Source organism: Festucalex cinctus, chromosome 6 (assembly GCF_051991245.1).
Source record: "Festucalex cinctus isolate MCC-2025b chromosome 6, RoL_Fcin_1.0, whole genome shotgun sequence".
NCBI lineage: Eukaryota > Metazoa > Chordata > Actinopteri > Syngnathiformes > Syngnathidae > Festucalex > Festucalex cinctus.
The window spans coordinates 19189519-19215170 of record NC_135416.1 but is presented as its reverse complement, the minus strand read 5'-3'; the positions used below and the strand labels follow the sequence as shown (position 1 = coordinate 19215170).

Sequence of the window (25652 nt, the reverse complement as noted above, 5' to 3'; positions counted from 1 at the left end):
GTTTTGTTTTTTTGTTTAGTAGTGTTGTCTTTGTTTTGTGTTGTACTTAAGTATATTGATATATGTTCCATTTTTTAAAATTCATTATCCTGATCTGTACTTAGTCTTTGGTTTAATAAAGCAAGCAAAAAAAAATAAAAAATCGTTTGGTTCGTTTTGGTTCATTTTGACGCCAGCAATTTCAATCTCCAGAAAAATTCAAACAGAAATACAGGAACAGCAAGGTCAATTCCTTTGTTTGTTTGTTACACTGAAGACATTTGGGTTTGAGATGGGACAAAAGTTCAGAATTCCAACTTTTATTTCATGGTATTTACATCTTGATGTGACAGAGCACCTTTTGTTTGAACCCACCCACTTTTTAAGTGAGCAAAAGTATTGGATCAATCTTTATTAAATTAACTTAAAGTGAATAAAATGTAACATTTAGTGGTGCAGCTCATTGAGTTCTCCAGACTTTTGCATTCTTCATTTGAAATGTTTATTTTCCAGGCCTTTACTGCAGCTTCTTTAAGTTCCTGTTTATTTCTCCCTTTCAGTCTTCTCTTACAGGAAGTAAAATTCATGCTTTATTGGGTTAAGGTCCAGCGATTGACTAGGCCAGTCTATGACCTTCCACTTTATCCCCTGATGAAGTCCTTTGTTGTGTTGACGGTGTGTTTCGGGACATTGTCTTGGTGCATGATGAAGCTTCTCCCGATTCGGTTGGATGCATTTCTCTGCAAATTGCCGAACAAAATGTTTTTGAAGAGTTCAGAATAACATAATAATAACATGATAAGACTAATGATTCTGTTCCACAAGCAGCCATGCAAGCCCAAGCCATGACATTACATCCACCATGCATCCTCCACAGTTGAGCTTGTGTGTTTTGGACCATTAGCAGATTCATTCTTTCTTTCTCCATACTTTGTTTTGAGGTTAATCTTGGTCCCATCAGTTCCTAAAACTTTGCTCCAAAACCTTTGAAGCTCATCTCTGTACTTGTTTGCAAAATTCAATCTGGCCTTCCGATTATTTTTGCTCATGAGGTGCATGTATCTTGTGGGATGGTCATGACGGTCACAGCAACAAGTTCCAAAGTCTACAAAACCATTTCATCTGGCAATTTACAGAAAAATGCATCCAAACAAATCGGGAGAAGCTTCACCATGCAACAAGATAATGACACTAAATTCAATTTTCATGATTTAAAAAAAGTCATTAGAATATATTTTGACAAAACTCCAAATGGGTGTGTTTTATCTACGTTCATATCTATGGTTGGGAGGATTTAATAGTACTCAGTTGAAGTTTGTGCCTGTCAAACTTTAACGAGAAACTACAAATGGGCTGAAAATGTGCCACCAGAAACTGAATTTGAATCATTTAAATTTGAATCCTGCGGTTAGCTGGCAACTAATTCAGAGTGTACCCCGCTTACCGCCCAAAGACAGCTGGGGTTGGCTTCAGCACGCCCACAACCCTCATGAGGAAAAGCAGTTCAGATTATGGATGGATTGATACCTATGAATCGCTTAAGAAATTGCATTGAAAAACTGAATTCTATCATGCTTTTAGGAACGCGCACTATCGCGCAGGCATGTAATGGTATTTTGTTCTAGTGTGGTTGCCGTAGTTAGCGATCCAAGATGGCCGATCTTCTGCGCATGCGCGTCACCGATAGCGTCTTGACAGGCGGTGTCAAGACTAGGGGTGTGCTCAAAAAATCGATACGGCAATATATCGTTGCGGGCCTCATCACAATACACGTATCGATACGCAGGCGTCAGAATCGATATTGCTCGTTAACTTTAAATCGGCAGTTCACATTTTCCTTTGCGACTTGCATTGTACCTAAAAAAATAAAAACCAGCAGCGTCTTTGAAGTTAATTGCCTTCAATTAATGCAAAAATAGCTCACCGGTGATTGCACACTGTGTCTTGCTAAGAAAAATGAAAGCAGAGGAAGAATGTCAACATTTATTTATTGATAAACTTAACATGGCACATGTCTCAGTGTACCAATTTTCCTATATTTTGTTTAAAAAAATAAATGAAATCTTATTTGGGATACATATGTATCGCGATACGTATCGTATCGTGGCCCCTGTATCGTGATACGTATCGTATCGTGAGGTTGGCGCCAATACCCAGCCCTACTCAAGACTATCGGTGATCTTGCACGATCGGTGACGCGCATGCGCAGAATATCGGCCGCTAACTACGGCATACACACTAGAACAAAATACCTTTATATGCCTATCGTGTTCGTAAAAACATGATACAAATTTCAAAACAACTTATTTCTTGATGCATTTTAAAGAAACTATTTTAATTCTACAGGTTTTAAAGACGAACGTTCTACTTTTGATCCCATTTACAGTCTTCATTGTTATAATTTACGTTGAGTCTGCAGTGTGTGTGGGGGTGTGTGTGTGTTAAATGCCTCCCCATTGGCCACACATTGTTCTAAAGAGAACAAAAATAAACTGTACCCACTCTTGACAGAAACTATAATTACAGTATGTGTCAGAATGTTTTCTATTCATACAAGACATTTTTGAGTACAGAACTGCTTTGATTAAAAAAAAATTCAAAAGAAACGTGCACCTGTCCTACACCCTATACCTTCCGCAATAAACCATTTAAAAATGTATGCATTGAGAAAACACTCACTCAATTTGTACCTGTGGACAATGAATTAACACGCATGTTTTTGGAATGTGATAGGAAACCCACACACACAAACACAGAGAACATACTCTACATACAGCATGTACATACACTCATTGGTTAATACATTTTATTAGTGGGAGCTTTCATGATAAGTTGATTCATTTCCAGCGGCAGCAACATGTTTGACATTTCATTTATCAGGTCATGACAATAGTGTGCATTTAAAAGCAAAATTAAATATTTTTTTATTTACATGACATAATTTAATATTTGTGCATTATTGTATTATGTTTCGGAGGTGGCAAATAAAGTCAACATTCAAGTCAGACGGTGTAAAGAGTTAAAAATTTTAAGAAGATAAAATCATGGAAACTGCAAACCATCACCAGTCCCTTTCACAAGGCTCTCTGTATGGTATACCCAAAAGTTTAAAAACATCGCTCTCTGTCGGTGTAGGTAGCGGAATGCCAGCATACACCTTGGTGCTACCTTGACGCACCACACTTTGGTTCAGTGAATGCTCTGACAAGCTCATGCTCTTCGTCTTTGCCAGGGCCCGCATGGAGCGGTTGAAGTGTGCAGAGCCGGTAAAGTACATGAGAGCGCAGGCAAACTCATTGTAGGGCACCACAATGACGTCCAGCCTGCGATGGCGGCGGTCTGCTCCTGGCAGGCGGCATACGCCCATGTATTTCTTCTGCTCTCCATTCTCCTCGTGGCTCACTAGGTCATCTGTCAAAAAACCTGAGGAAATAGGAACAATTAGCAAATATTAATTTGGGTATCCGCTTAATAATTCTCACAGAGCTTACCAGTGTCATGGAGGCTCTGGAGCACTTTGCTGAATACACCTTTGTGGGATTTTCCGTCCGGATGTGAGATAAGCACATCAACATCTCCGCATGTGCTCTTTCCTCTGAGGTACGAGCCACATGCCATTGCCAGCAGGCCAGGATCAATTGCTTGGGCAGCATGCATCACCTGCGCGTAGCCAGAAATAAATACTGTATGTCATAAAAACCTGGGAGCATCCCATCATGCTAATTGTTGCCAAAGACGTAGTTACCACTTTCTCAATGGCTGCAGCTTCTGCTCTGGGCATTCTGTCTAGAAAGTCATTGTAGTGCTTGAGTCCTATTTTCTGAGTGTTGGTCAAGTGGGCTTTTGTGCGGATGTCCTCCAAAGTACGGAATCCCTGATGAATAAGAAAACATTGAAAATCCATGACTTGATTCTTCTAAAGAAAATAACAATCCCTAATCTTTATGATTAATCTAAAGTTTGGCCAGGCTGAAGAAGTACACATTCTTTGTTTTTATTTCAGGCTCGTTTTTTGGTTATGCCTCAATGTCCTTCTATGTTTAAAAGGGATTACTGTAAGTTCTTCAAACCTAGATGATACTTTTAACTTTTATAGTTTTTTTTCTTATAATAATGTTGCTGAAAGTGTCACTTGCGACCTAACACATAATAAGCTCGAGGATGAAGAGTTTCACCTGTTGGTACCAAAGCTGTGCCGTCTTCGTTCCAGCACCCCAAATGTTAGTGAAAAGCTCCAATACGGGCACAGCCTCTCCAATGTGATCTAGCTTGCGCAGATGACCACTTTCCATGATCTCATCTATTTTGTCTGCCATGCGTTTACCAATTCCCGGGATAAGACATGCCTCCTGAAACAGTTGGAAAAAGAAAGCGAGAAATCCAGGGGATCATTTGGATTCGGATCATACTTATTGTCATAACTATTAAAAAATAATAATAATAATAATAATAAAACACATACATGATGGTTACGCTGTTACGTCAAATTCTGCCCACTGTGTTAAATAGCAGAATGTTACACACATACAATACATGATACGTTTGTATCTATAATTGCACAAAGGGCATATCCTATATTCAAATTTAGTTATTAATGAAACAAAAAAAAGTAATAAAAAAAAACCCAAGTATATTATATTGCGTTAAATGGCAGAGGTTTACACACATACAGTACATTATACATTTGTGTTTATAACTGCACATTAGGTCAAATCCTACATTCAAATGTTATTAATGTAAAAAAAAAAAAAAAATGTCCATTGTGACGATATCCACTCCACTGACTGTACTGTACTCTTCTACAGGCATGACAAATTTATAAAATATTTCTTGCATCTCCGTTAACGTACCTGATACGATGTAACCGGCTTATGATAGCTCTTCAACGCATTGACAGCCTTGGAGTACCCCAATGCCCTCCACTTGTCTCCCTGGTGCGTATAAGCCTTGGCCAGTACTTCTAGTTTGTCGGTGATGTGTTTGTTGAAGTTATTGCTTTTGGATTGAGAAGATTGTGCGCAGACCCACTTCCCTGAGACCACCGTACGAGTGGTGGTAGTGTCTTGATCAGGCTCATTGCTGAGCCCAGTGGCCTCTTCTTTGGGGCGCTGGCCTGTGATGAGTGCTTCCAGGTGACTCTGACTGACTCCGTCATCTTCTCCTCGTGCATCTTCTTTGTCTGATACAATCTGAAATTTATTACATTGTTACGATAAGCAGCTGTTCTCTCCGACAATGACCACATTGACTTGAGAATGGTGAACTTGGTGACAGTTACTCATAAAACCTTTCTTCAAATGTACCAGCCACTGACCCTGTCTGATGTCTCCCCTTGCTTGATTTGATCACACTCGGGCTTGAGAGTCATTTCAGGTGCAGATTTGTCATTCAGCAAATCTTTTTCATGTTCAGTTTCAGACTCCCTAAGAAGAGAGAACATATCAAAAGACTAACAAGAATAATAAGACCAGGATGACATCTTAGTCAAAAGGGCGAATACAGACTAACACAACAAGGTGCAAATGGATGTTAACATGCATTGGCATAGTTTTAACCACAGCAGACAAAGCAATGATAGGAATTACTTGTTTGGTAAAAGGCTGTAGCTTGATTCATCCAAGAGTTGTTTCTCACTGATACAAGAGCTTAACCAGCTGCATTTCACGAGATGGACCCCTGACGGCATTGCATCCACCTTGATGAGACGCAGAGCCCTGTCACACTCCATGTTGTCATCGACAACAACATGAGTGACACCAACACACAGAGACGTCTTCGTCTGGCCTCCGTTCTGTTGAATTTGTCTTTGGAAGATTTGACATCTTGCATTTCCTATTCCTGCAGGTAGGATGTACACCGAGGTACCATTAAAAGTATTTCCTAAGAAAAGAGACAAAAACAAACAAAATGAATTGGAGTGTGATCTGAGTTAGAATCAAAACAAAAAATACCAACCTGTGACATCAAATTCATCTGATTTCTTCTTCAAAGGAGGAGAATCCTTTACTTGAGAAACTTGTGCCCTTTTAACTTTGGGGAAAGCTTTCATTATCCCGTGACATGGTTCCATCTTCAGGGTGAAAAGGGGTAAAGGGGCCTGCAAAATGAAAGTGAATTACATGTAGACAAGATCCAGCTGAACATGAGAAAGTACTTAAATATATAATGCTTCAAAAGGTTGTCGTTTGTTGGCCATATGTGATGTTTCTATAAATATAGGGCAGTCATCAAAAGTATACTGTATTAAAAAAAACAAAAAAACAATGTACTTCACATTATTATTACTCACCATTAATTTGTTCTTCCACACTAAAGTCACCATGTCATACATTTGTTTTGTTTTTTTACCCCATGCACTTTTTAGTTTTTGCGGGTTTACATTACAGTGTCCAGCGTCCACAATGTTTAATGTCAATTAAACTTAGGCCATAAAAATGACAATGTAAACGGTTAAAAACAACAAACAAACAAAAAAGAACGTGTTTTAAGACGTTTGTCCACTTGACTTGACTTGACAATCTTTCAAAACTGCAGTATCGCAGAGCTAAAGAATCCACCGTGAATGCACTGTACTTCAAATACGCCATATATGAACGATATTATGCTAGCAGTCTGCAGTACTTTGTTTGAGCAAAACAGATTTAAACACAATACTGAGTACTTATGAGTAATTTTAGCATTACATACGGCTAACTTCAGGTTTGTGTTGACGTTGCAGGAAAAAAAAAGGTTCAGATTTATCGGAAAATGTGTCAGTGTGTTCATTCATAACGGCAATCCACTGTATAAAAGATGTGTACGTAGTATACTAAGCACTTTTAAAATGATTTGCAATGTTTTGAGCTTACCCTTTTCCAGCAGGAACCATTCCTATTTAACAATAAAAAACATTGAAAGCAAAAACTTCCGGTTTACTATTTTTTATCACCGAGTTGCATTTCTGTCCCCCACCCTTTTTCGTTAAAATACTACAACCAACAATTTGTCTATTCTGACTGTATGCTTTGTCGTAATAGTAATAATAATAATAAAAAAGTTTTAAAATGTTTAGGTTTGCAGCATGTCTGCAGCACAGCAAACACTTCCGGGTTATTGGTGTTAGTATTTTTGAATACGTTTATTCTTTGTTGTAAGTTTTTTAATACAGATTTTTAAATATATAGTTTCTTTCGTTAGTGAAATTTGCGTTAAAATATGCAATAAGTACTTGACAGAAAGTACGCACACGGAGTCTTTTTTTTTTTTTTTAACTTTAGTTTTGGTTACTTTACGGTGAGTTGCCATGGTTACAGTTTGATTCCGGAAGTCTCTCTGCACAACACAAACATGGCTGTGCAAAGCTGGATCGACAATCTAAAATCGTCAAAGAAAACTGCTTTGATTCACGATGGTGAGTATAATGATTCGAAACAACATTATAGTATAATTTAAATTGTGTTTTCGGTGCCAACGGTTGGCCAGATCTTATTTGCAGGCTGTTAATTTTTTTCAAATTCAAATGTTTGTGGCCGTGAACAGTACTATAATGGTCACACCACAAACCCCGTTTGCAGATAACACTCTATCGTAAAGAGAATACAGTACACAATAAAATAAATAACAAGCGCCACAATAATAATCATCAGCATGGCTACACACGCCATTTTTAAACAATAGACCTACTTGTCAAATTTTAGTGTGCAGCCACTCTTTGGATGCTTCTTTCTTCTTCGGACGATGCTCCAGTCCAGACTCTTTAGAACATATTGTTAAGTTACTAGCATCAACTTGATAATGACTAACATATGGCATGTGAATATTATTACGGGTACCAAGGACTGAAAAGACTATACCTATTTGCGTCCTAATTTCCACGTTTCACCATTCTAAAACAAGGGAAAAGGAAGATCCACTACCTCTTTGGAGATGGAAAGGAAATGGCGGAAGAGTATGACCTAAGAACAGATGAACTTGTTGGTAAGCATTGCAAGCACGCGTCATCTACCAGTAGTCATCATTTTTGTCCATGAGATGATTATTATTTTGTGGAACATTTGGTGCTTTGCAGTGCGGAAGTGGCGCCACAAAAATACACTTGGAGCGCAAGGTCAATGGGAGGTAGAAGTTGGAGAGCCACTTGTTGGTCCTGTTTCCTCTTTGGATGCTGAGATGTTAAAAGAGAACTGCTCTAATGTACGTATTCTCTCTGCGGTCTTGAATCCAACCAACATGCTACATTCCAGTTGGACTGTGTATTGGTGACCATTTGCAGACACGGGATGATTCTGAAGAGACATACATCCCTTTTATTTCCACAGCCTGTGTTTATGCGTAAAGATACGAAGAGCAGCTTTCAGTGGAGAATCCGAAACCTCCCCCACCCCAAAGATGTCTTTAATGTTTCAGTGCAAGAACCTGAAAGATGTATTCTCATAAAAACCTCCAACAAAAAGTAACTATGTTTAACACACTCACACATTACCACTCTGTAATCCTATTGTTGTTCCTGTAGATGGCAGTGTTTGCTCTACATTCGTCTATACAAGGTTTTTTTTTTTTTTTTTTTTTTTAAATGGCCTTTTTTTGTGTATTACTAGGTATTACAAGAAGTTTGGTATTCCTGATTTGGATCGCAGTCAACTTCCACTGGACAGCTCTGCATTAAGCTTCACATATGCCAACAACACTTTGATAGTCAGTGTAAGTATAAAAAAAAATGTTGATACATCCCTACATTGCTTAATATGACTTAACATTACCAAACATCATTTTCTGTGGGATGGCTGACAGTTTTCCCAGACAGCCTTCTGATTAAGACCTGACTCATACCGCCCTCGTACTTTTTCATGACAAGTTCCAATTCTGTATCACGCATATCCTGTGCAGATCATAAGGAAGCTTGAGCTTATTACAAACACACAAACATGGGGAAAATGTGCAAACTTGATATAGTAAAGTCAGAACTAAACTTGCCAACCAAAAAAGTAGTAGGGCTCACCATTTGTCCACTGTATAATGTGTTTTACAGAACTCTAAATTCAGATGCATCTAATTTTGATCCAAAATTGATGCTGGATTTTTTTTTCTTCTATGTCATAAAGCAAGTACGGGAAAATGTTTATGCTTTAGGGCAATATTGGATCTTTTTTTTTTTTTTTTTTTTACATTTGGCTAGATAGGCCATAGATGATGTAAACAAACAAACAAACAAAAAATGTGGATTTAAAATATTGTTAGCCTAATAACATAATTGACTTACTGTCACAATATTTTAAAAAAAATATCAATGTTTAAAAAAAAAAAAAAAAGTCTCCCTTATGTTAGTGTAGTTAGTATAGTTTGCCCTACATGGTCTTGGTAATCCGCAAAAGTGGAATAGAGTTACTGGACACTTCTTGTCTGTTTAATTTTTGTTTTGTTTTGTTTTTTTCAAAAAACTTCAGAAATGCCTTAGGGAGGTACGCTATTTGGCTAACGATATGTTACATGATTTATCTTCACAATAAGATAAGATAAGCTCATTCTTTTGTTTCCATGCAATATTTGCAAGTAATCAATTCATTAATTAACAAAATAATATTTTTCAGAATATGCATTGTCAATTTTTTTATTTGGTTACTTTTATATTTTACAATACAGTGTTACTTCACTTTTTTTTTTCTTTTTTTTTTACATATTTGTTTTAAATTTGCAACGAATAAGTTAGGCAGTAATTTATGAGATAAATAAATGGACGCCAGAAATATTGCAGGACCCTTAATACGAATACTCCGTGGGCTGGATTAAAAAAATGTAAGCAGACCACACTTTTCCCATCCCTTCCTAGGGCATGACTGGAATGGATTCGTTATAATTGAATTGTAGTGCTGTTTATGTATCTTTATTCTTTATTCTCAACCCTTTTATGCACAGTTGTCTTTTTAATTGGTCTTATGTGTGTTAGAGATGCACAATAATCAACCAATACGAGAAACCAATAATTTAGAAAATGTAGATGTCGATAACCAATAAGCTGATAATTGTTTGGAATATTAAATTGAATACAAATATACTTTCAAATCCTACTCTAAGTCTAACATGTACAAATACATCGTGTAAAACTTTGTGAAACATTGTGTAATTCACCATGAAGCGGATTTTATTAATATCTCTGCTTCAAAGACAACTAGTAACACATTTTGAGTTTTCCAAAACAAAACAGCCATGTTTTAAAAATGCAACAAAAAACTGTGAGGGTAACATTTTGGGGAGACAGTGAAGAAAGTCCACACTGGCAACTGCCATGTCGCCATGATGCAACTTCTGTGAACACGAGGTTGTGCGTATTGTGACGTCACAAATATGCGACACTACCATTAGAGAGGGGAGGGGTTGAGGAGTTGGCCCACAACTTGAGCCACAACCACAACAGATGGACCAACGTGGTAAGTTGATTATTATTGGCAGATTTCTTTATTATCTGGTTTATCTGTATGACATCAAATTGGTTAATAATTGCCGATTATTATCAGCCTCCGATATTATCGTGCATCCCTAGTGGTTGCGTGTGTTTCTATGCTTTTGTTTAACATAGCAAAAATTGTTATGATTCGTTGTAGATGTGGATCCAAGTGCAGGGCAGCAGGGAGGTTGCGGTGCTCAAAAAACAAGCGTACTTTAATCAAACAAAACAAAGGGGCAAACAAGGTATTTGGCAACTTAAACCAAAACAACAAAGTCCAGATACTAACAAAAAACTTTAACAACTATCAAAAACCTGAAGGGCAAAACGAGGCATGACCACAACAGCAAGGCAAAACTCAGTAGCATGACGGGGGGTGGGATAACAATGACTTGACACAGACAGACAGGAGACAAGAGACTAAATAGACACCCAATAATTGACACAACGAGACACAGCTGGGCAAGACACAAGTGGCAGAGGGTTTTGATAGGTTGACAGGTGGGCAGGACAATGCTTAACAAGACAATGGGACACACAAGGAAAGCAGAAGATAACAGAAACCTAAAGGAACATGATAAACTCAAAACTAGAGCCCAGACAAAAGCAAAAAACAAACCAAAACCCAAATCATGACAAGAATGGATCTTATTGGATCTTCTTCTTTTGATGTAATAATAAATTGTCTTTGTTTAACGTAACAATGCACGTAGAAACAACAGAGCTCTACTAACCACAGTGACGTTTTTGTTTTCATCTGCCGTCACTCTTTTACAGTACAAGAAACCTAAAGAGATTTTGACCCTCGAACAGGAGCTGATGAAGGAGCTGAAGAAGCTAAAAGGGACGAGTGAAGGTGACGTCGATTGCAAAACTCAGTGAATTCTGAAGAACAGAGAGAATGCCATATTCTGGTCATTTATGTGATCATTGTTATTGAATTGTTTGATTAGACTCTCCTGACATGTTTTGCATAGATGCTTCATACAGTAATTTCTTTCTTCTTCGTGTTTTCCATCTTAAAATTCAAACCGGTGACAAGCCTTGACAGTTGTTTCTCTCATTAAAACATGTTATTGCAAGTTTTTAGACCAGAACACTGTCTTAATATTATTCTCTTAAACTTAGTCCATTGTGGTCTTGATGGGAGTCACCCAACCTCGCCAACCTCCTTTCATTGATGTCCTTGTCAAGCACTCTAAACACACAATGACCCGCCCCTGTTCGTTCCAGGGTCACTGTTACGAGCACATCCCATTTGTGTGAACTGAATACCTTCGTGTTGCTTGCGTGCCGTGGGCCACCCTGAAAGCCATTAGTGGAAGTTTTGGTGATCGACGGCGCTCGGACATGTAGAATTGTTTCCAATTTGCCCTCGAGGTTTCGTGAGACTTGGGCCCCGTGGTCAAACATCACTGACACAAATTTGGATAAAGTACAAAACAATATGCGAGAATTTGTTCCACATTGATACTTTGTTGTCCACATGGCGCAAATATTTTGTCAGCATTTGCTGCCGGTGAAGTTCTCCCAAGCAATTAATTTGATATCCGTGACAAGTTGTGGCCTTTAATTTTGAAGGAACTGCCTCTTTGAAGTTATCCAAACAACCTTTTTGATGTTCTGTATCTATCCACCCATCTTGTAGAATTTGGTCATAATTTACCCATCCCCACAAGCGCTTTGAAATTAAAGCAGAAAATGACGTTACTGTGTCATAATAAAGTTTTCTGCACGAAAAATTTTCTGCATGTCTATTGGTTTTGTAGAATTTGTGCTGCGGAAGGACTTTGTACATGCTGCTGCCTTTCGTGAGACACCGCATGTTTTTCAATTTCAATACCTCAACACGCCACGATCATTCCCAAGCCTGGGTAGTAATGCCTGGGTGGTTAAGTCATAAAGGGCATCCCATGTAAACACCTACCAAACATGTATTGCAAGTGACTTGCTGTGGTGACCCCTGATGGGACAAGCCCAAAGTCACAACAATCCACAGTTATGTTTTTATTAAAAAAAAAAAAAAAGACCAGAAAGATGAAAGACATGTTTAAAAAATAACACATGTTCCATGACATACCCCATTGAAACTTTGGCATTTGATTAATATTTTCACCACAGCGTGTTGCCAATGTTTGTGGAGTAACTTGTATTTTTTGTTTTGTATTTTGTCACTGCATGGACGTCAAGCAGGCACAGTGACAAAACAGCAAAAACAAAAAACTTTACCATTTCGAAGCCAGTATGTATATTACATGTTTGCTTTGTTCTTGTTTACTGCAAAACTGATGTTTATGTACAGCACTTTGTATACAGCAACGCCTGTTCTTAAAGCGCTTTATAAATAAAGTTGAGTTGAGTTGAATACATCACATGAAAATTTGTCCCATCCACTTTAAACCCATTAACCTCTCTTAACTATTGTGTTCATTGTACAACAGTAACCTATAAATAACCAACATTCTCTGTTGTTGAACAATTCTTTGCACAATATGTGATGAATTTCTATCCAGAACTGCATGCTTGTTTATTCAGATTCTGTTTGAGTCGTGAAGATGTGTCGTCAATTCCCGAGAAAGCTTGAGGACATGTCAGTCTTCCAAGGTCTCGAGCAGCAGCAAACAAATTGACCATCCAGCTCATGCCTTCTGAGAGCTTCTTCCTCCCCTGTCGTTTGGCCTCTGACGGTCATGCTCAACTGCTTGTGGGAAGAGGCTTCCTTTTTCTGCCTCCCTTTTCACTCCCGAATGCCTCTTCCCAGCCGTTCCCCCTCTTTCACTCCATGCCACATTTCGCCGCACAGGCCCTGATGTTTTTTTCTTCTTTTTTTTCCTGCGCCCCTCCAACCCCTCCCTGTGTGACTGGCTTCTTTTTTGATAACTGACCCCTCCTTGTGTTATTATTCGAACCCACTATTGTATAACATGCCCTTTTATATGAGCGTTCACAAAGGCCCATTTGATCAGAGGGTTACGGTGCGCGATCGTGAGAAATGCAACTACATGGTGGTAACCTTTGTTTGGGCCAAAATGGTGGGCTGACCTCATCGCTTTTAATGCGTAGCTCCAGCCATTCAGGTCCAAGTCTCACTTGCTGAGCACATTCAACTCTGTGGCCTGTCACAGATATTGCCCCTCAGTTATCTGGGTCTCCAACTTGAAGGGAGGGGGGAACTTTTTATTTTTTTATTTATTTATTTTTTTTTTGAGGCGGATGGTGGGCAAATGTTCATTCGACTCCAAACAGCCACACAAAAAAAAGCCAAGGTGCTTCTGAGTGGATTCTTTAGTGGTTTTAATATACACTCTACAATAAATATTGATTTGATGTAATTTACATTTTTACAGGAAAAATATATTCATAGATGTTGAAAAATTCAAAAATGACCTCCTCAACTGAAACTCATAAAAACAGAGATAGCTGCCTTGTTTAGCTTCATTGTACTTTAACGTGGAAGTCAACCTTGAACATTTCTTGACAATATGTTTTATGTGACCTCACTAGTCTAAACATGACATTCTGATTAATACTACATTTATGGAATAAAGGTATTCTAAGCAAAATGTAGCCATTTTTATCCATATCAGGAGGCGGCCATTTTACCACTTGCTGTCGACTGAAGACGACATCACAGTTACTCAAGGCTCAGGCAACGACCAATCATAGCTCACCTGTTTTTTTAAGCTGCGCTGTGATTGGTTGTTACCTGAGACCTGACCAACTGTGATGTCATCTTCAGTTGACAGCAAGTGGCAAAATGGCCGCCCCCTGATATGGATAAAAATGGCTGAATTTTGCTTTCTAACTCTTATTCCGTAAATGTAGTATTAATTAGAATGTCATGTTTAGACTAGTCAGATCACATAAAACATATTGTCACAAAAAAAAATAAAAAATGGATTGACTTCCACTTGAAACATTCTTGATTGCTGAACTTCTAACCAAGCAATGTCTTCATATAAATTCAATTGGCCATTAATTTAATGAGAAAAATCATACCTAACATCTTCTCACTAAACTGGAAATAATGCATATTAGACAGTCAAGGTGTACATAAAATCCAGAGCGCGGGATGACACGAGTCCACAAAATGAGAGATAAAGTGGCTTTTGACTGTGAAAGGTGAATTTTTTCCCCCCCTTTCCTAGTTGATTGTCCATGATGATTTGTCCACATTGTCACCCCTCAGCGGCCCACTGCTCGCTGCTGATGGGAATGTTTAGTCCGCTTGCTTAGAGGAAGAACAGAGAGCGGCAGAACATCAAATGGTCTTCTCTCACTTAGCAAGTGCCCCCTAGGTAGCCGCTTCATGAAGTGGGCCTCTCTCTGGTGCTGCTTGGTCTTTGAGGCCTTCCGTGGACGGCCCTTGCGCGTGAAAGCCATGTACCAGCCTTCGTATTTGGCATTCTGGAGAGCTGTGTAGTTGTTTTCCAGAACTATCTCGGTAAAGATGCAATCTTTGCCTCTTCCCTTCTTCTGGGTGGAAAAAAGGGAGAAAAGTTGCATGATGCAGATGTATTTTGACACAACAGAAAGTGGAAACATTTATTCCATCTTACAATGAAAAAGCTTTTTAATTGCCTAAAGATGCTAGTCAGTGGGAAAGCACTACTTTTGTCTAAATGAAGCTCTTCAACTAACATTGACATTAGTTCCTTGGCAACAAGATGCCACAAGATGGCGCCAAATCAATAGATTCATTTTGTATGTGCCACTTGCGAATACGCGTGGGAACATTCACTGTATTTACTGTATACTTGTGTCCTATATACTTAACATCTAATACAGAGTATTGTGGGCGTGGCAGAAATATGAAAATTATTATTATTATTATTATTATTATTATTATTATTATTATTTTCTCCCTATCATAATACCTCAGTTATGAGGTATCCTTACAGGAAAAAAAAATCTTGGCAAACATTTGCAGACATGACCTGGTTCAAATTATTATGCAAAGCTAAATTATTATTAATAATAATAATAATAATAATAATAATAAAAACATCTGTCATATTTTGATCATTATCCACAAAGATCACCTTACATCAGCAAAGGAGCACGTTAAAGCGGAAGTCAACCCAAAAATTTTCTTGACAATAATACCTGTGCCCTGATTTGCGAGTTGTTTTTTTGTTTTTCTTTTAAGAGCGCCCGTGCGCCCTCACATTGACTGCGCCCTGGGCGGTCGCCCACATTGCCCATCGCAAAACCCGCCACTGGACTAACACCATATTCTGATTAATATTGCGTTTGTGGAATATGAATTAAACAGCAAAATCCACCTGTTTTTATCAGACTCCATTACTGCCGGGCACTATTTTTCTGTTCGTTCGTATCACTGCACGGCGCGCTGCATACAGCTAATAGACACACCTTCCGCCGTAATTATAACTTCGAAAAGACCGCTCTTAGATTAGTGCTCGTCTATCAGCTGTATGCACAATGCAGCGCGCCGTGCAGTGATACGAATGAACAGAAAAATAGTGCCCGGCCATAATGGAGTCTGACTTTTTTCTAGGGCGAAGTTTTATGATGCAAATGTATCACTCTTTTGAACACAAATTATTTTTAGAAGAAAAACGCTTTATTTCCGTGATCCCAGCCAACTTGCCGGACTACTTTCCTTTCAACCAAAACCGGACCAGAACTCGTGTCACGGAACACTGTCAGGGGTGTCAGTGCTGATCGCACACCACTGGAGGTGAAGATGCAATACAGATTCGTGTCCAAAAATCCGAACTATCCGTATTCCACATATGCAATATTAATCAATATGGAGTCTTTCCAATAAGACGCTATATTTGTTGTGGGGGTGAACCGGTGAGAACTCTTTGGATGTGTGTCGTTACCTCAAAAAGCAAAACCCAAAAATGTTCGGTCGTGTGGTCAAAAACAATTTAATTCCAATAAAGTCCAATCCTTTTCTATTATTAAGGACAGCACGATCATTTTCTCATACCACTACAACGACAACGCCTCCAGTTCACCCCCACAAAAAATATAGCGTCTTATTGGAAAGACAAAAAATTGTTTGCCTCCAAGGTTCACACACACACCTGACGCTCATTACCATGAGCTTCATTTAATTATTTCACGGGGCACATGCGCCACCATGCGGTCAAACTCAGGAATCACATGCAGAGAAGGAAAAACAAAGAACACTGTAATATGACTCCAACAAACAGAATACCGTGTTTAGACTACTGGGGCTGCATAGAACAAATTTTGGTGAACACAATTTGGGGGGTTGATTTCCTCTTTAAGCGTTTAAAGTTGTACTGCATTCAGTGCATTGTTGCATGAATAAAACAAGTCTTCATGTATTCCTGATGCCACTACAAAAGTTTCTCCTTTCATGCATTTGTTAGGTGTGGCTGAAGTACAGCTTTGCGCATGACTGCAAGTTTTTGGAAGATCCTGCATTGCGTTTGTCTCCAGAGATACAGCAGCAGCTTCGAATACCTGCTTGCTGCTCATCAGTGGCTTTTTAACAGCTGCTCTCCTAAAACTTTCCTTACTGCGCCTTTATCGGAACAAACCCATTTGTTGTCTGAGTCAGAGACAAATGATTTAACAGGGCTAAGATTTTCTTCTATTTTCAATCCATTCTACTACAGTGTTTCACACTTTTCATCACAAATTTGTTTGTGCCATGCCATTTGAGTCATTTCCAAACTCACTGTGCCACTTACCTTTCCAATCAGCTTCCCTCGCTTATTCATGCATATGTAGTATCCACTCTTCACCCCTCTGATCCGCACACGACTCCCGAAAGAGTCTGTCTCCACCTCTAGCTTAGCTGCACAGGCAAACACAAAACGTAATCATGAGAAGACGTGGCACAAGCAATAATATTACGATGTTACAGTGACTGCTTTTCTCCCAATTAACTCTAAAAGAACAGTGGAAGATGTAATGAGTTATTTCGATAAGGGATACTTGACTCAATTAGCCTTCAGCAGTAAGATTTTGTCTGTAATTAATTTGATAACTTGATTATTTTTCACCTACAATAATACCTTTAACTCATTCCCTCCCAGCCATTTTCACAGAAGCAATCCTGTTCGCTACCGGCTGTTTTACTGAATTTTGACAGATTTTGCAAGGCCCACAGAATATTGTGTTCCATTGCTATAAAAGAATGGAACCTATCAAAAGAAAGATTAAAGTCTCTTCTTTCATCAGGAAAAAAAAGTATGTTTCTATCTGTTTCCGTTTTGCACCAATTAGCATTAGATGAGAGCTACGTTTCATCAGTTTTCACAAATCTGTTTAAAATTCTAAGTAATTTAGCTTTTTTTCTAGATGGCCCTGGTTGATCTCCTGCTGGCCGTTTGTGTAATAACTACCATTTCTGCAACCGTTCTTTGCAGTTGAGAGGCTGCATAAAAGCCTTCGGTATGCTCTAGCATAAAAAACAAAAAAAACAAACAAAAAACGTATAAATACGTCTTTGGGACACTTAAAACATTAAAAACGTATTTACACGTTATTGGGAGCAAATGAGTTAAAAACACAATTTGCCACCTGCTGTTGACTGGAAATGACATCATGTAAGCTCAGATAACGACCAATCATGGCTCTGTTTGCAAACGTCATATTACCAAACCCAAAAAACAGATGAGCCGTGATTGGTCGTCTATGCACCTGTGATGTCGTTTTCAGTTGTCAACTAGTGGCAAATTTTTTTTTATTAAGGTATTAATAGTACACGGAAAAATAATGAGGTTATCAAATATCAAAACACTTTTTATTCCTGAAAATGGCTAAATGAGTCAAGTATCCCTTTAAAGGGCATTCACCGAGAACACTTGAAAACACCCTGTCCAATGCACCAGAATAGCAAAGATGACATATGTTCCCTCTTTTGGGATGATATAGCAGGGAGAGTGAATGCAGCGCTGTAATGCACTTCAAATGAGGGAGGAAGCAAAGTGCCGCTACCAGATTTGGGCCACTTATCTCCACTTGGAAGTATGTGCAAGGCTGGATTGGCCATCAGGCATACAGGGCAGACGCCCGGTGGGCCGGTGTCTTTTGGGGCCGATGCGGTGCTATTATTCAATTATTATTTTCCTTCATTTTACCCCAAGAGACTGGCCCACAATTTAGAAGGAGCAATTAATCCATTTACAATATATACAACAAACCGAACCAATAAACATCAGTGGTATAGCCAAGGGTGGTCAGGAATCGGGTTGGGCTGGCAGGCCTAATTCAAAATGCCAGGTCCGATTATTTGTGCCATTCCAGCCCTGGGTGTGTGTGAGGACTACTTATATGTGGGTAGAAAAAATCCAAAAGACAAAATGAAACAAAGAAACGAATGCACTGAACTCTAAAAGCAATTGTTCGATATAATGAGCCTCCAAAAAGCAGACATTGACTGGATGGATGGAGGCTGTGGTGGAAAAACACCTAACCCGCTTGGGGTCAAGACCTTTGCAACGTACAATATTCCTGTCAACAGTATTTTGCCCCCAGTCTACAAGCACATAAAATAACTTGTAAAAATGTTGACGCTGAACTTCAAGCTTCTGCTGTAATCACTCACTTGCCCTCCTAAGCCGAATGTTCTTCTCGAGGCAGCCAAAACCGACAATAATAAAAGTGCTTTTCACCACAAATATGGATACACTTTGCACACTGTTGAATTTCTCCAACAAGTGTTTCTGAGAGTCTGTTAAAATGGTGAGTTAATTTTTAAAAGCCCTGCAAGACTTTACATCACCATTTCAGGTCTGATATACATACCGTATAGTTAATAATAGTTTACGAAGTCTACTTTACAAGCATATTTTATTCAAATGTATGAATGCTTTTCATGCAATTGCACATACACTGGCCACGACAGTATAAACCTGCAGTGTTTCTGCCTGCTATAGTGTTTTTTGCTTTGTTTTTTTGTTTTTTTGTTTGTCCACCATGCATCTAATTTTTAACATGTTTGCTTTTTTTCCCCTCTCATGTATCGAAGGAACCCATGAGAACTTAATCACGGACTATAACAGGTGCAGACGTAATATTGTGGACAGGTTTTTGCAATAACACAAACAAGCTATATTTTAATACATTTGAATAAATTCTCCTTTCAGTGTTTAGCAGTAGTCTTTAAAATTTTGTGTGCGTGTGTGCTTACCGTGCGCCGCTCCGTCGTCCCCGTTAGCGTTGATCCTCTTGTTGGACAGCACCTGGACGTGTTTCCCGCTCGTCCGACTGTACAGCTGGTAGGTTCGAGTTAACCGGCGGCTCATCCGGTCCGACAGCCGACTCTGCTCGGTGACATGGTGCTTGAAATTAGGAGGAGACTGCACTGTGTTCTGCAGGACAACAGCAAGCACACGCGTTGATTTCATTTTTAATCATTTCAGCAACTTGTGGAGAACCACACTATTTAAATGGTTTTAGCGGATTAATTTAATTTGATTTTATTTGACAGCGGCATTTGCGGCTCATTTAGGGATCCGTTCGGGGACCCTCGGGGATGACAATTCCCCGGTTCGTTATTTTTCCCTTTACCAGCAGTGATCTTTCACCCCCTTCTTGACTCCCCCGCCCTCAATACAGCCGTCCACATATGTTTTAACAATCACCTGTCAAAGTGGGATCTTGCCACTTTTCAAGATGTTTGAATTTTTGCCAATTGCCGAAGCCCTCATAATAAAATGTTTTCATTATTACTGCAGCCCACTGCAGACGTGTGCAGACGCGCAATGTCCACGTATAACCTACCTGTTTAATTTTACGTATTTAATCCTACTACTATTAAATTTATTATTAAAACGTTTTAATGAGGGGAAAAATGTTACCTGTGCGTAAAAGCAAAGAGCTGTGAAGTGGAGTAACCTGTTGGGAGAAAAAAAAAAAAAAGAATGAAAATAATTTAGCTTAATGAATTAATCCACACATGCATTCATAAAAAAAATTATTATTTTTGTACTTACAGATAACCAAACCTCGATGCCCTCAGCCTCATCTTGTAGTAATTCAAATATTGATTCATGAATACTCTGCTGATTCGCTGCCGGAAGGTCTCAAAAATTAAGTCCCCCCCGCCTGCGTCGGAATCCTTAAGCACTACTTGTTTGGTGAGAATTAATAATTCCAAAAACTCCTCAGTGTCCCTTGTAGATGAAGGTCTGCAGCTCCATTTCATTCAAATCAATCAAAAATGTTTCCAAAGTGACAATCCAAAATGAAAGTCCGGCATGAGCGCTGCTGTTCACATGACACCTGTGGTAAATCGTTGTTAGAAAGTTGTCCAAAAAGTTCATGAATTATATTTAAATCCTCATCAATTTGTTGTGACAGTTCTGTAGCGTGAACGTTTACGCACGAAACTTTACGCACAAGAAACACGCACAGATTACAAGATGGCAAATCCACGTCACTAAAAAGAATCTCGGTGTTTGTTGTTCAGATAATAAAAGCCTAATGTCCCTCTCCACTCGCGCGTGTACCCACTCCAGCCCAGCAACAGCATGTGCCTCCCTCCAACATTTAAATAGCTAAACTTGCGGGAAAGTCAACATCCTCGGCGAGAGCAGGCGGGGCCTTCAAGCTGGAGCACATTTGAAACCGAATACTTGTTTAAAATCTTTACATGCACCTAGCAGCGAGGTGAGAAGTGAACTTGGGTTTATTTGTGGCTTCACATGCAACCGCATGGCATGTATCATTAGTGCCCCTTTCCCACACCACAAACCACATCATGTCAATGACAATCGAGTGTATCTTCATCCACATCACAATTGTTTTTCTATTAGCACAAATGTCCACATGGAAAACTTTCCTGGCATGTACTTAAGAACATCTCCAGTTACATTAACATATTCCCTGTCTGCAGGTTAGAGGTGCTTGCCTGTCCCACAGGGCAGACGTCGATGTACTTTTTCATTCTACATATGTAAGTAATATGTATTCCATGTGAACACATGACACAAAATGGCTTTCACATGACATATAGCTGCATGGATACAAATGAGCTTTCTACAATCTTGGTTTGATTTTCAGAAGTTTGTGCAGGGCACGCTGTGCTTTTCTTTTGGTCTTTGTGCATAGAAAGCATGCAATTACATTTACCTGTTTGCTCAACGATGACAAAGACCCGGAGGGCCTCCTGCAGAGGGATACAACTGTTCCACTTTTGTGTGGACTCCGCTGGAAGCTGGACTTAATTGTGTGAACTTCCACTGAACAGTTAAACAAGTTCTGAATGGAGGCATGATTTTCACCATTTATATATGTTTTTGGGATAATTCTTACAACCTTACCATTAATAAACTTTCTAGCGAATACATAAATATTACGTGCATAAACAGATAAACGTTCCCCTTTCAAATAATGAAATAAATAATGTATATAATTACTGCAAGAAACACTGAATACAGAATTATTTAAAGTGACAGTGTGTAGGATTTAGTGCCATCTAGTGATGAACTAATAGAATGCAACAAATATGTAGCAAGTCAAGTCATCGCGCACTACAGCACCTTGGCGAGACCACACTTTGCAAGCCTACCACCATTGGTAGTAGGCAGGTGCTAGCGGGAGAAGCTAACAAAAGCTAGAGAGAGCAAAGCTGATGGGGGACAAGGGGCAGGAGCCCAAATCACGGGAGTTAGTGATGACCACCTGCAGGCCTCAGCTGTGGAAGATAAGCCCATACAAGCAACACTAGGGCTAACTAAGTTCACAAAATTGTCTTTCGGGTATCCGTACCAAAAATATTTTGTGGATATTACTGAAATTAATAGTGGATTTTTAAATGAATAATTATTAGTTCACCACTAGATGGTACTAAATCACACTGACCTTTTAAGACACCGTCCATCTTTATTTTTTTTTAAGGGGTACTTCACTTATTTAGCCCATTATAGCAATAAAGAGTTCATATTTTGTCTATAATTAATTTATACTTTCATTTATTTTCACGTAAAATTAGTTCCTTTAAAAACACATTTTGCAACTTGCGGTCGACTGGAAATGACATCACAAGGACTCAGGTAACCAATCACAGCTTATCTGGTTTCTAGGTTTGGTCATGTGACATTCACAAGCTGAGCTGTGATTGGTTACCTGAGCCCTTGTGATGTCATTTTCAGTCGACAGCAAGTTGCAAAATGTGTTTTTAAAGGTACTAAATACATGAAAAATAATGAAATTATCAAATATATTATAGGCAAAATATTAATGTTTGACTGCCAAAAATGGCTAAAAAAGTAAAGTATCCCTTTAAAGTCTCTATATTTTTACCAAAGGTTTACCTTGAACTGGCTGACCGACTAAATGAGCCATAGCACATTGTATGACCTTTGCTTTTTGCTTCATAAATGCAGCCCCATTTTTTTCACACACACAGAGCAGCTGTGTAAGAGTCACATCTAAAATATATATTATAATGTGAGTTGAAGCTGTCATATAGTCATAAATCAGTCATTCTAACCAATGCAGGGCATTTAGGGGGTGAAAATGGACCTGCCTCATTAGTTCCAGTGGGACGCTGGAACAATGGATTTTGACACCTGGAACAATTCAGCACCTTGTTCAGCTTTGAGCTGACTCCCTCAAGCAATCCATCCACATGCTTGATAAGTCATCATAACAGCAAGTTAGGTTACGCACCAGTACGTTCGACAAAGTTAAGTCATCTTGTTAAAATATATGACTTTTCCGTAATAAAATTTGCAATAAGTAAAGCTTCAAAATGTCCTCCAAATCTGCCAGTTTTGTTTTTCTTTTAGATCGACTATTTACAGTAAGTAACCAGAAGAAAAATAGATTTATAAATGATTGTTTGATCTATGTTATTTCTCACACAATTCTTGTTTATGTAAGTCAACCATTTTCTCTCTGCTCTACAAAGCTGACGAGTTATAGCGTACTTGTTTCACCTTTTTTTTTTTTTTTACAACTTCACTAAAAGATCATGATATAAAAATTCCTTAAAAAGTGCAATTCCTTAAAAAGTTGTATGCACATGCTGAGAAATGCTTTTAAAAGCCAAAATGCATTACAAAAAAAAACAAAAAAAAAAAACAAAACATTTTTGACCATGCTGCCCATTATTTAAATCAAAGCACATCACTCCAAATCTGTGATATCATGCAAGTGTGTCCTCTTGGACTGTGAGGATCAGAGCACAACATCATTGTCACACCAATGTGGCATCAATGCTATTGTCCTGCATAACCTCAACTGTAATGTAATAATAAATAATAAAATAATATTTTGGAACTGATGCACGTTTTGTAGATCAAAGCTGAACAAAAAAAATGCATTTAATCTATTAAAACTCACATTCCTGCTCAGCCTCAGTCAGAGAGTTAATAAATAGCAATAAAGTAATAAATATATAATAATAATAATAATAATAATAATAATAATAATAATAATAATACCTTCCGAATCTCAATGCTTGGAGGGAAAAAAAATTCAAGAAAACGTCAATGGAAAGAATGTGAGGAGAAGAAAAGATGAGGTTATGTGAATTAAGTACAGTAGACTCCTCCAAAAATCAGAAGGACTCAAGTTGTGTTATGTAATTTTTGTTTTTAACTTTGTAGTTTTTAATAGTTTGATTCTTATGAAGTGTCTTTGTCTTTTGAAAAGATTATCACCTTATGCTTTTGTCATATGTCATTAAATTAAGTGAGTTAGTGTTTTATTGTTTCGAGGTTTTAATATTAACAACTGACAACTTTTTTTTAAAATAATATAATAGTATTGAATGTTGGTCTTATGATAGAGACCCAAGATCATATCATTTTTGTTTCCAATTGCTGTTGTTTTTTTTCGGGAAAACAAATTTAAAATATATACAGAGTAAACATTACTTTTTAATGGGGGTGAAGTTGTGTTTGTGAGTAGTGAAAAAATAGCATAAATGGGACATGTCAACATCTGATTCTAATGTCAAATAACATATGTAACAAAAACATATATAAACAAAATCAAACTAGAACGTAGTGGATTGAATTATAATTAGCCAAATAGACCATGTTATTAAAGTTCTGTTTGTATTTCACTAATAAAGATTCTCTCACAGTACAGTTGTTTACTACTTGTAAAGAGAGAAGACACGGCAGCAGTGGCGGTGTAAAAAAAAAAAATAAAAAAAAAAATAAAAAAATTTTTGCTTGAAGAAGTTTGTGGAATGAACAAGTAGACACAGAAAAAAAAATACAATTTCATGTTTCATGTTTATCATTTTTAAGACTTCTATGGCAAAAGGTGAGAAAGATTGTTGTAGTACAAACGCAAACGCACAATACTATCTTTGTAAAACAAACATTTTGATATAGCGCTTGTATTGATCTCTCAAATGTAGCGCAGGTGTACCTAATGAAGTGTCCAGTGAGTGTATAAATATATTTGACATACCTAACTGACTTCTGCCTCCTGGGATTCCCTAAAAAACCTTCAGCTTCAAGGCCTTTGGAAAAGTTGAAACCTGTCCAAGTTTTGCCACAGATCCCCATTCTTTTCTCCTTTTCTCTCGGCCTTCCCAATGCTGCTTTTCTCATTTGGATCACGTCACTAACGAATACAAGGTACTGTATCAGTGAGTGAGGACAAAGACAGAGATCAGTGGGAGCTGAGAAAGAGGAGAGAAACATTTTGGCAACGATGCACTGCACTTATTCTCCGGGGATGACTGACTGAATGTCTGAGACTGCACTTGAGTAGACTACCATTAAGTGAGAGGTATCATTCCCCTTTGCTAATGTGAGACATAAAAATACACACGCTAAAATGAGGCCAATGGAAAGCGGTAGATACAAAAGGTGAAGAGAGAAAAACAGTCAGAAGGGAAATAGAGGGTGTGGCAACGACCAAATATGGCATATAGACGTGAGCATCACTCCATAGCAGTGACAGTCCAAAACTTCAGCCACTATTATTGTGTGGAAAGCTTCTACCACCTGTTGGAATTATACATTAATGATTTGCTACAAAATTACCAACTATATAATAAAGCTGAAACCACACAACTGCAACTCAGCTTGAACTCATTTCATAATTACACACTTTTCAATTTGTTCATGTATATAAAAAAAATGGCATATTCCTGCAATGAACTTTATTATTGATATCTGAATGTTTTCACTCTCAGAAGGTACTAAACGCTTTGTTGAAAATTGAAGTATTGATTGTATTTTTGTACGCCCCATTGAAATTTAGGAGAAACTACTGATCTTGAATATAAGACTCTAAATATGTAAGCATAATGTATTTTATTTAAAGTTGT

General features: G+C 38.2%; 3 protein-coding genes across 6 annotated transcripts; 1 reads left to right on the top strand and 2 right to left on the bottom strand.

The window, feature by feature from the left end:
* Positions 1-2763: 2763 nt before the first annotated feature.
* Positions 2764-7046, bottom strand: poll (polymerase (DNA directed), lambda). 2 transcript variants are annotated; one of them, XM_077525338.1, is made up of 9 exons: positions 6828-7046; positions 5935-6076; positions 5565-5859; positions 5294-5402; positions 4830-5168; positions 4155-4328; positions 3725-3853; positions 3471-3639; positions 2764-3402 (listed from the first exon to the last, which is right to left on the bottom strand). In XM_077525338.1, the coding sequence occupies exons 2-9, from the start codon at positions 6047-6049 to the stop codon at positions 3041-3043; spliced, it is 1692 nt and encodes a 563-aa protein (XP_077381464.1). In that variant the 5' UTR covers positions 6050-6076; positions 6828-7046; the 3' UTR covers positions 2764-3040. The 2 variants fall into 2 exon arrangements, with proteins under 2 accessions (XP_077381464.1, XP_077381463.1); XM_077525337.1 differs by lacking the exon at positions 6828-7046 and adding an exon at positions 6269-6483.
* A 71-nt stretch (positions 7047-7117) lies between these two features.
* dpcd (deleted in primary ciliary dyskinesia homolog (mouse)) lies at positions 7118-11488 on the top strand. The gene is made up of 6 exons (XM_077525356.1): positions 7118-7369; positions 7855-7935; positions 8027-8151; positions 8277-8410; positions 8556-8658; positions 11177-11488. The coding sequence occupies exons 1-6, from the start codon at positions 7306-7308 to the stop codon at positions 11279-11281; spliced, it is 612 nt and encodes a 203-aa protein (XP_077381482.1). The 5' UTR covers positions 7118-7305; the 3' UTR covers positions 11282-11488.
* A 2817-nt stretch (positions 11489-14305) lies between these two features.
* Positions 14306-23866, bottom strand: fgf8b (fibroblast growth factor 8b). Of its 3 annotated transcripts, XM_077525354.1 has the most exons (6): positions 23803-23866; positions 20347-20635; positions 20212-20248; positions 19542-19722; positions 17095-17201; positions 14306-14875 (listed from the first exon to the last, which is right to left on the bottom strand). In XM_077525354.1, exons 2-6 carry the CDS (start codon positions 20556-20558, stop codon positions 14585-14587), a joined length of 828 nt encoding a protein of 275 aa, XP_077381480.1. In that variant the 5' UTR covers positions 20559-20635; positions 23803-23866; the 3' UTR covers positions 14306-14584. The 3 variants fall into 3 exon arrangements, with proteins under 3 accessions (XP_077381480.1, XP_077381479.1, XP_077381481.1); XM_077525353.1 differs by lacking the exon at positions 23803-23866 and having other exon boundaries at positions 20347-21503; XM_077525355.1 differs by lacking the exon at positions 23803-23866 and having other exon boundaries at positions 14306-14872; positions 20347-21503.
* Between the last annotated feature and the right edge of the window lie 1786 nt (positions 23867-25652).